Source organism: Lygodium microphyllum, chromosome 1, assembly GCF_053477565.2.
Source record: "Lygodium microphyllum isolate KBCC chromosome 1, Lygodium_microphyllum_v1.1.10, whole genome shotgun sequence".
Lineage (NCBI taxonomy): Eukaryota > Viridiplantae > Streptophyta > Polypodiopsida > Schizaeales > Lygodiaceae > Lygodium > Lygodium microphyllum.
The window spans coordinates 188317084-188327162 of record NC_141135.1 but is presented as its reverse complement, the minus strand read 5'-3'; the positions used below and the strand labels follow the sequence as shown (position 1 = coordinate 188327162).

Genomic DNA, 10079 nt, shown 5'->3' with positions numbered 1-10079 from the left:
AACCAGACCCCTAGAGGAATCAAGATGTTTGTGGATGCAAGGTTTGAGATGTCACTAGTATCTCTCTCTTCATACTAGAGTTAGTGATACCTTGCATCTTGTTGAGTCACAAGCTCTTACTCTTGCATGTGTTGGCCAAAGTATATTGGTTTGGTGGTAGAATCGCCAAAGTTTGGAAATTAAGTATATGAGAGATACATGCAATGCATGAGAAGCTAGGTAAACTAATGCTCTCCATAGCTATCTCTATTGGTAGTCCTCTTGTGCTACCTTAATCTATTCATTGGCTTTATTTATGGTTGCCATTTGCTACTCATGATCGGGATACTCTCCTACCTTTGGTATGGCAACCTTGTCAATCTAGGGAGTTGTTACACTCTCTACACTTAAAATAGGAGCACGCACTATAGAGCAGTTAATCCTTCACTTTTTAACATAAGATTAACATTCTTTCACCTTTTCTTTGCATTCCTCTTGCCTATTGTCTATCACTTCACATCAATCCATTCACAATGATTGGTCCCTCAATTGTAACCCCACCTTTTTTGCTCTAGACTTAAGTAATGGCATTGACTAGAATAGGGAGAATATCTGCATCCTTAATCATCTCAACCATGAAGAGACGCAAAGACATCGTAGATAAGATCGTATTAGTGTTTACATGTGTAGAGAGTACTTGCCTTCTTAAGAGTGAAATGCCCTTGGAGTGTCCCTTGACTTTTTGATTTATCTAAAACTGACATTTAATCTTTTGTATTTTTAGTGTTGTTGAGAAATTATTTATTCATGCCAATTCTCACGCTAACTTTATTTGTTATTAGGCTTGGATAATGTGTAAAGGCATGCAAGGATATATCTAGGATACTAGGTTGAGCATTCAATTGAGTCTAGATTGTTTCACAGTATTACTATTTACTAAAATCCACAAATTTATTTTATACAATGTTGCCTACTACTTATCAATTGTTATTTATGAGATGTATTAGCATTGGCATTGGACTATTATTTAGCCTTGAGTCTTATTATTTATTTGATATATTGAGGTCCAATACCTTGGTTCAATTAAACAAGATCAAATAACAAAAAAACTTGTTCTATTTTCATAAAAGGACTCTTTTTGGGTAAAAGCAAATCAAATCAACTCATGCTTTTGTTGTAATTTCTTCTCCATTTATGTATTGAAGTGCTAAGCTATGGTAAGAGGATTTAATATCTATTGCAATAGAAAAGAAAGGAAGGAAAGAAGAAAGAGAAAGAAAGATTTATTGAGACCTACTAAAGGTCAAATTGACCTATGTAACAAACTAGTAGATAAAAATCCATACCTCTTGGTATCACGTGAAAGTTGAATAGAGACTTAAGCCTGGTACACCCCATGTCTAGTCCTATCTAGCACAATGTGATACTGAAAAGAAACATAACCCACAAGCACGAGCACATACAAACAACTTTACATCACAAGATAGACACATCACTTCACAGCTTAATAGATCATTAGAAAGGGTTGATGATAGTATAGAATTGAAAAACCACCTCCTTACAAGTCAAAATTAGGTACAACATCACAATCTTTAGACCATCATCAATGGAACATGGTATATGAGGACGTGTCCTCAAAGTATGAACTTGATGTCAATAATGAGGAGAGGAAAACTCCCAGGCAAGCACATCACTCCAAGCATTTTGGATATAGAGCAACTCTCTCCTTTAAATATGTATAAGCTTTGTTCTCATAGTCTTTGCCCAAATATATCACTTGCAATGCCACAACGCCGCTTCTGTGCTCTACTAGCTCTCCACGGCCTCTTGCCACCTTTAGGCTCCCCTACCCTACTTAGCAGCATCTTGTCTTCACATCTTGGAACAAGCCACAAACACCTCCTACAGCTACGTCTAGGAAAGGAAACACCATTGATAGCCAATTTTGCTAACTTATGTAGGTCTAGTCTACCTCTCGAACATCATATTTAGCTCTAGTGCTTTTCTCCTTGGCAAGACCCCATTACATAGGCTCTCGAAAACCAACTTTTCATGCCCCTAGCCCTCTCACTTTCAATTCTTTTTATCAAGAGCCACACCCCATAACCTCGTCCTCCATGCCATTCGATCATCTCAAGCTACCCTCATACTACACCTCAATGTAACATACTCGTGTGTCGAGTCTCACATAGCCATGAGACCTTGCGTGCTAGCCAATCGCACCTCTTATACATACCATCAAGGCTGGGTCAATGATGATACACTTGTTCTCAAGCTCATAAGACCAAGTCTCAATCTCCGAGTTACTCAATGTAGATCCTCCACAAAATGCCTCACAATGCTTTAAGTATGTACAGTCATGACCCGTAATAAGCAACAATCTACCAGTGCCCCAATCCAGTGGATAGGACAAGACAGGAAATTTGTGACACACAAGCAAATGAGAAAGGGCCATACAAGGACTAGGGGATGCTTAGTCTGATGCTGGAGTGCATGGAGCCAATAACCGACTTCAAAAATCTAGAGATGGTACAGAGGTCCCTGCCAGGGCATGCATTGGTGCTATCATGGCAAGACAGTTGCTCTCGTCCCCATCTCAATGGAAGAAGGACAAGCGCCCCATTGAATAAGGACGATAGAAGCCCCTTCTAAGCCATGAAAGGTTCTTACCAAGCCATATTAGTGCTGTCAAGGCAAGAAGGATTCTATTATCCCATCTCAATGGAAACATAAGCTTGATGTACAGACGGTTGGAGGCGACGTGACATTTCCAAAGGTAGCTAAACAATATCTACTATTGCAATATCTACTAAACAATATCTACTATTACACTAAACAATATCTATTATTGCAATGATCATGTGAGCAAACTCATTGGAAAGCCTTCAATGTCCACTAAATCTGGAGAGAATGAGATTTTATGGCCAGTACTTGATCGGAAAGATTCGGATGCTAGAGGAGGGCACCATATCACAAGCCATAATTACATTGATTAGTGAGACGAAATACCTTTTCACAGAGATACAAATAGCAGGAGTTCATCAGTGTCCGTCGTACAATCTTGAGGGAGGGCTACGAATACAGACAGTACCTCGGCTCCTACCAAACACAGTGGTGAGAACAAAGCACATAAATACACGCATAAACAAAATGTTTACAGTCCACCTGCCTACTCAGAATTATCCCCATTGTTAGCACCTGGCAGACAGAGAGAGTAGAGTGACTGCGGGCTCAAAAGCATCAGCAATTCGCCCCACAACTTGATGAGCTTGTGGTAGTTTGACTCAAGAAAGGGTCTATTCTCACCCAGAGAAGGGAAAAGATCGATGCTAATAAGATTGACCACACAACCACAATCGTGGGTGTGCGGTTTTGCCTTCCCATCAACCCCTTCAAGAAAGGATAAAGATGGACTATGACCCAGAATGCAAAGAAAAGCTTCCCAAACAGGGGACCCCAGGATTGATAGCCGCTGTTGAGAGCATCGGAAATGCCAGCCACAACACCAACCAGATTGACGACAATTAATGTCGTTGGAGGGATCAGAAGTGTTGTCCATTTGAACACGTACAGATCCCCAAACTCGGTGTCATCTGCCGCCTTGGCTGTCACAGTAAAATTAGTGTCAATCCCAGCAAGGACCTTCAGCAGCCCTTGAAAGACTGCAAATAAATGGGCTGACACTCCTCCGATCACCCAAAACTGCTCATTCCTCCACCAGTCATCAATGCCTACTCCACTCCATCTCATTTCCAAGATACCCGTAGCGAAGATGGACAGGAAAAGAGAGATGAACCAAAGACTGGCAAAGTTGCTGATCTGCATGAGCACAAAAATGCACAAAAGATATTTGTTCAAGCTTTCCGTATTAGCTTTTTGCTAAACAACTTTGGGCTTAGAACCTATTTTCAACATCGCAAGATGCACGGAACAAGAGATTCAGTAAACACGAATAAATCAAGCCTTCTGCTGAACAACACTGAAACTACATCCAGAAGTACAAACTCCTCTGCCGGTAGCATTTCCAAGAACTATAATGGGTTGCTGAGATTTGTATCTGTTGTAAGTAAATGGTTAGGCCGCTATCCCATCTTCTACCTTTAGAAAACCGTATCCTTTTTGGTATTCAATAACAGACTGCAAATCTGCCAAAATACATACATAAAATACATACATGCATATGTACATACATCCATACATGCACACACATATACATCCATATAATCCTCCAAATACACACAGACACACACACTTCCTTCAGACAGACGAGTTCACTAAACACATGATACCAGGGACATGAGTACTACGCAGTTGACAAACATGGGCACACCAGAGAAGGTAAACACCACGATAGTGGGGAACCGTTCACAGTAAATGCCAACTCGCATCCAACATCTACTGCTGCAAGGCATGCTATCAGTGCACTCCACACACACACCCCAATATATAAATTCATAAACATAGTCCAGAAACTTAAAAATCAACTCACCGAAGGGATGATAAACTTTCCAGTCAGCAAGCACACAGCTGGCAGAGTACAGTATGCCAACAAAGGTAATGAGGTAATGGGGTATACAATAGTGTTGACATAGGCCAATCGCTGGAGCCACTTCAGTCGCCCTCCATACCCATACCAAAGAGGACAATGCTTGCTTAGCAAAATTTCCACCGATCCCAGCGCCCATCTAAGAACCTGATTTAGTCGATCTGAAAGGTTGATCGGAGCAGAACCCTTGAAGGCAGGCCTCAGAGGCATGCAGTAAACAGATCTCCATCCTCGGCAATGCATTTTGAAACCAGTCAAGATATCTTCTGTGACTGAACCATAGATCCATCCAATCTGTGGAAACCCAAGCATAACTTCATTTAGAGCTGAAACGAAGGGTCATGATACAAACCAGTCAAAGGCAGGACAAGGCACCCACCTCTTTACCCCACTCTGTCTTGTCCTCATAACCACAACTTATTACATGAATAGCCTCTTTGAGAAGAGAACTAGGAGAAGCAGAAGGTGGCACTCCACCATCTTCATAGAATGTAGAGGCCACAAAAACAGGCGACTGGCCAAACTTCTTATCATAGCTTTTCTGAGACATCAATAAAGTGTTGTCCTCATCATACCCTGTATCCTCAAAAAAAAGAAGTCCTTCAGATGGAATGATCAAAGGAATCACCTGTATAAGCTAGTGCAATAGAAGAGATGAACCATAGGAATCAATACTATCCCTATCAAAATATCCCAAGGCCACTAGTGCAGTAGAAGAGAGAAACCATAGTAAATCATAAAGGATCAATACTGTCCTTATCAAAACATCCCGAGGCCTCCTAAGACGGCACAACCATCTCACAACCTGCAACTCAAGTACCTTCTATGCCCTCTTCGATGTCATCCAAGCTGAACATGGGGACAGATGAGTCGCTTCTTGCAGGTGCCTTCTTCTCTGAATGTTTTGACCTGGACGCCTTGCCTTTCTTGCGAGGACCACAGCAAAGTTGAGTGATGAAATCATCTTGAGGAGGCTTGTCGCTGATAGGAGGATCAGTACCATACAGTGCTTGCCTTCTAAAGACGCACCCAGTTCCCACATAGACAGGACCTTGGACTCCATCAAGTCCTTTCAAGTTGATCTAAACAAAAGAACATCTTCAAACTTAGCTTCAAGTCATCATGCGAACTACCAACAAGTACGAGTCATTTCCAAATGGTGGGAAAAACCGAGGGAAAGGAAAAGTATGATAGGGCCATTTCCACTCACATCAAAGAACACTGTATTATGATTGGCATAACGATCATGAAGATCAATGCCATCAAACCTCTGAGGAAACTGCACATAACAAACTCTCTTGCCAAGTTGTGGATCCATCATGAAGCACATTGCCTCACGAAGAGCTTTGCTGTTGTTAATATAGTGATCACAATCCAAATTTAAGAAATATGGTGCATTGGTGAGAACAGCCGAAACCCTCACCTAGACAAAAGGCAGAGAAACAGCTTAGAAGATCATTACATGCAATGTTTAACAACATCTTAAAAACTGCATGATGCATACCAAAGCATTCATGGCACCAGCTTTCTTGTGGTGATTGAAGCCAGGGCGCTTCTCGCGGGACACGTACACTAACCGTGGTAATTCATTGCCCTCAGTATCATGACCTCCACTATGACCCAAGAACACCTGCATTACATGACATAGACGTTAAGGTTTCAAATTCATTTTACTTTCTAATTGGCCATGCAAAGGCATCTTGCTGATACTCCCTTAAAAAAGATATTACCTGAATCATCCCAGGATGATCTCGAGGATTATTCCCTGGCCAAGGAGTGCCATCTTGCATAGTCCATCCTTCTTCTGGCACTTTTTGTGCCTTTGCAACCAAAGCATTTATTCTGACCTTAAACTCCTCATACTCTCTCTGAAAACCATAAAGAATTGGAACTTGGTGAAAGAAGGAAGCAAGAAACAAAAAAATGAAAGGTCATGCTGCAGAGACAAGCGGACCTTCATTGCCCTGCGCTCTTTAACAAAGGTAGGTTGGACTTTGTCTTTCAAATAGTCAATTTTCTGTGCAAAATACATCTCAGGTGCCCGAGGTTCAATGTTGAACTTTTTACAAAAAGGAACCCACTTCCTTGCAAACTCTGAGGTCTCTGAGAGCGCCTCAAACGTTAGCATGGCTGCTCCATCATCAGACACATAGCAAGACACCTTGTCCACTGGATAATCCACCGACAGGATAGAAAGGACAGTATTAGCTGTGACAAGTGGTGGTTCTTTCATAGGATCCACTGTGCTGACATAAACATCCACTGCAGAAAGCTTTGAAGGCTTTCCTTCAGGCTCAAACCTGGAGCAGCCAAAAACCAGGTACAGCTAGAAAGACACACCTCATAATATAACTTTAATTTTCAGCCTCACAATATTGAGATGAAAATTTAAGAGATAAAGCAACAATTAAAGTTCAAGTTCAAAAAACCACCTTAATGAAAGCCGATCTAGATAAGTTTCTCTGTTGATTGGAAGCCACTTTGGAAACTGATCAAGTATCCATGATATAGCAAACCATACCTCACAAATAACAGAGGTAAGCCAGAGTCCATAGGCATCACTAACTGGATTCAGTATTCGAAATCTCAGAAAGAATGCCAGAATCAACAGACGGATCACTATAACAATTCGATAAAGGTTAAGCTTGGAAGAAGAAATGGCCACTTTCCTAGAAAGTGGCCGTCTTCCATCATCCATCCTGCCAGTACAATATTCAGCTTAGAACACATACCTGTCCAAGCACTCTCAGGTGTGCTGACTTGAACAAGCTAAAAATGAGACAAGACAATTTCCTCACTTACATACTGATGTCTCCATTTTGACCGTTCTCATCTTGATCACTCCCTCTTCCTCCTGCATGTCCTTCAGTCATCATCATCTGCATCTTTTCCTGCTTGGTCCTCCAACTGTCCAGCCTCTCTTTCCAAGCGATGTCTCCAAACTCATAGGGGCTGAATTCCCTACTAAAGTCCATGCTCCTGGACTCCACAGAGCCTGCATTGTGCAATCCTTGTTAGCTCAGGATGTTAAGAAGCACACTGAAAAAGCCCGGAAAACAACCACAATTATTTTAAAGGGAAAATTACTAGGTATGTTTGGATCAGAATAAGGGAGAGGATGAACTCGCTTGCCAAGCCCTGGAGGTGTAACCAGTGTGTGATGCTCCGGAGACATACCCAACTCTCCAGAGACCTGTGAAATACCTGGCAAAGTCAGACCTCCAATGAAAGCGAATGGCACTTTTATTCTTCAGTGCTTGTTAACAGCTGCTGCAAACAGAGAACGTAACACGCACATGTTGGCCATTAGTCAGGAGAGGAACTTGAGGAATCATTGGTGTAGGCTGCCGTGGAGGGCTCCTCTCGTCCGAACTACCATAACTCATTCGGCCTTGCATTGTGAGCTCAGAGCTGTGCTGCCTCTGTTGGTTATGAATATCAACATAGCTAAACTCATTTTCCAGGTCATCCACATCTTCTTCCTCCTCATCACCCACAACTCGAGGACTTCCTGCACTTTCATGCATATCAGAAGGTTGAAACCACAGTTTTAGGAGAAAATACGTGTTTCTGAACTGCCAGCAAATTGCATACAGGCTAACCTTTGTGCCGTTTGTATCTTGTTTTGCATTGAGGACAGGCTTGGTTGCCATCCTTGCGCTCATATTCGTAGCATGGCCTGCACACTGGAAAGGCACATTCGTTGCATGCCACAAACAGCTCACCAGTGGGGGTAATCCCCACATCATCACCACATATTTGGCAAACCTGGCCAGTGGCATGCTGCAAGGGCCTTGGCTGCAGAATCGCACAGTTGAGTATCCAAGAGAACAAGAATAAGCCACCATTGATGTTTCCATGTCCAAAATCATGGCAAATGAAACCATAAGCAAAGTTTTAGATATGACTAGGCAGAAAAGAATCGATGGGCAGCTCACATTCTACTGCTGATTGAGCCAAGACAGATAATTGAAACCCCCTGCATAATGAAACCTACTTCAAAGACCGCTATGTGAATTGTAGAGGTCTATCCACCGTAAGCTAGGAGGACACTGGGGAAGAAATACAACAATAAGACTCTGTCAACAACCTTCGTCGCTGTAGTTGCTGATGGGTGGTTAATCATGATACACATTACCATCGCCGATCGCTCTTGTGAAAGAATGAGCTTCTCCCAAGTGTAGCATAAGCTGGCATATCCCAGAACCCTAAGTCACGGTTGAACAGTAAAAGTAGAGTCTTTACACTACCCCTACTTGTCATTTGCAGAAACATGAGAGCGATAGAGAGGAGAGAGGTGGAAATTGAACGGGGGGCGGGGGAGCGAATGGGAGGTTTTCTGGCAGACCATGGGAAAACAGTGAGCCAGCAAATTAGGGGGAAATAGGAGCTAAAAAACATCGTGAGGACCTGCAATTCGGAGCTAGATAGTAGCAAAGAAAGTAGAGAGAGGTCGAATGGCAGATCCGGGGGGGACGGGGGGGGAGAACAGGGGAACACTTACAGCGTGCGACTCGGGAGGGGCAATGACAACCAATTGATTCTTCCTGTAGGAGCCGGCCACGAGGCCGGCATTGGCCTCCATGGGACGAAGATCGATCGCTGGGCCTTCTTTTTGTCTGTCAGGCGACGTGAAAGGGGGAGACAAAATGCAAACAACAACACCCTACATTCACTCCCGGTCTGCTGCGGCGTGATTTCCTCTTCTGCTTCTTGTAGTAAAATGAAAGGGCGAGCCAAGCTTGTAGTTTATAAGACCCCAGTCACACGCAGGCAAAATGGAGCGCTAGGATTACAGATCGTCGTGTGTGGCAGCAGCACTGCACTTCCTGCCCCCACACTTCCTGCCCCCACAAATTTGAAGACTTGGCAGGCATATCATGGCGTCTCAAGTGGGGAGCACAAGACCGTTGGGGGGGTGGTGGTGGTGGTGGTGGTGGTGGTGTAAGGAGTAGTAGTGACTGTGAGTCCTATTTGGTTTCCACTCTACGTGTGATTCTTTATACCCAATGGTGAACTCTCTTATGTGCGACGTCATGAGGGTGTAGTCTTGGAATGTGTCTATGTTGTACCATTTCTTTGATTGAATAATATAAGAGTATACCTTACTCTCACATATCGTGTTGCCTTTGTGTGTCGTGTTGAGTGAGTAATGAGTGCAAGTGCATCACACTTAGTATCAGAGCAACTCTTGCTCAGAGTGAAGGAGTGCTCATGGAAGCAAGAGAGAAGATCCAGTGCCCCAAAGAGTACGAGCCGAAATGACCCACGGTGTGTCGCCCCACGTCGTGTCAACCTTGGCGTGACACCCCGACACGATGACCCCAACACCATCCACAGTCTAAAGTCATGATGCAACTTCCCCGCGACACAACCACCACCCAAAGGCGAAATACGGCTTTCCTGCATCCCCTCCCCACCCCCCCCCCCCCCCCCACCCCTGCGGACTACATGGAGGACGACAAAGAGAATGTACATATCCCAACAATGAAAGAGAGGAAGAAGAGTAGAGGGCAAGAATGGAGAGTAGCCCAAGAGGAGAAGATAGGCAGAT

The 10079-nt window shown here is 43.4% G+C and overlaps 1 protein-coding gene across 1 annotated transcript; it reads right to left on the bottom strand.

Moving 5' to 3' along the window:
- Positions 1-2853: 2853 nt before the first annotated feature.
- Positions 2854-9250, bottom strand: LOC148042091 (putative cellulose synthase A catalytic subunit 1 [UDP-forming]). Its single transcript, XM_087685445.1, has 14 exons — positions 9030-9250; positions 8128-8323; positions 7822-8036; positions 7613-7718; positions 7328-7520; positions 6958-7224; positions 6480-6825; positions 6256-6393; positions 6030-6155; positions 5736-5948; positions 5346-5607; positions 4905-5101; positions 4469-4819; positions 2854-3798 (listed from the first exon to the last, which is right to left on the bottom strand). The coding sequence occupies exons 1-14, from the start codon at positions 9108-9110 to the stop codon at positions 3220-3222; spliced, it is 3270 nt and encodes a 1089-aa protein (XP_087541571.1). The 5' UTR covers positions 9111-9250; the 3' UTR covers positions 2854-3219.
- Between the last annotated feature and the right edge of the window lie 829 nt (positions 9251-10079).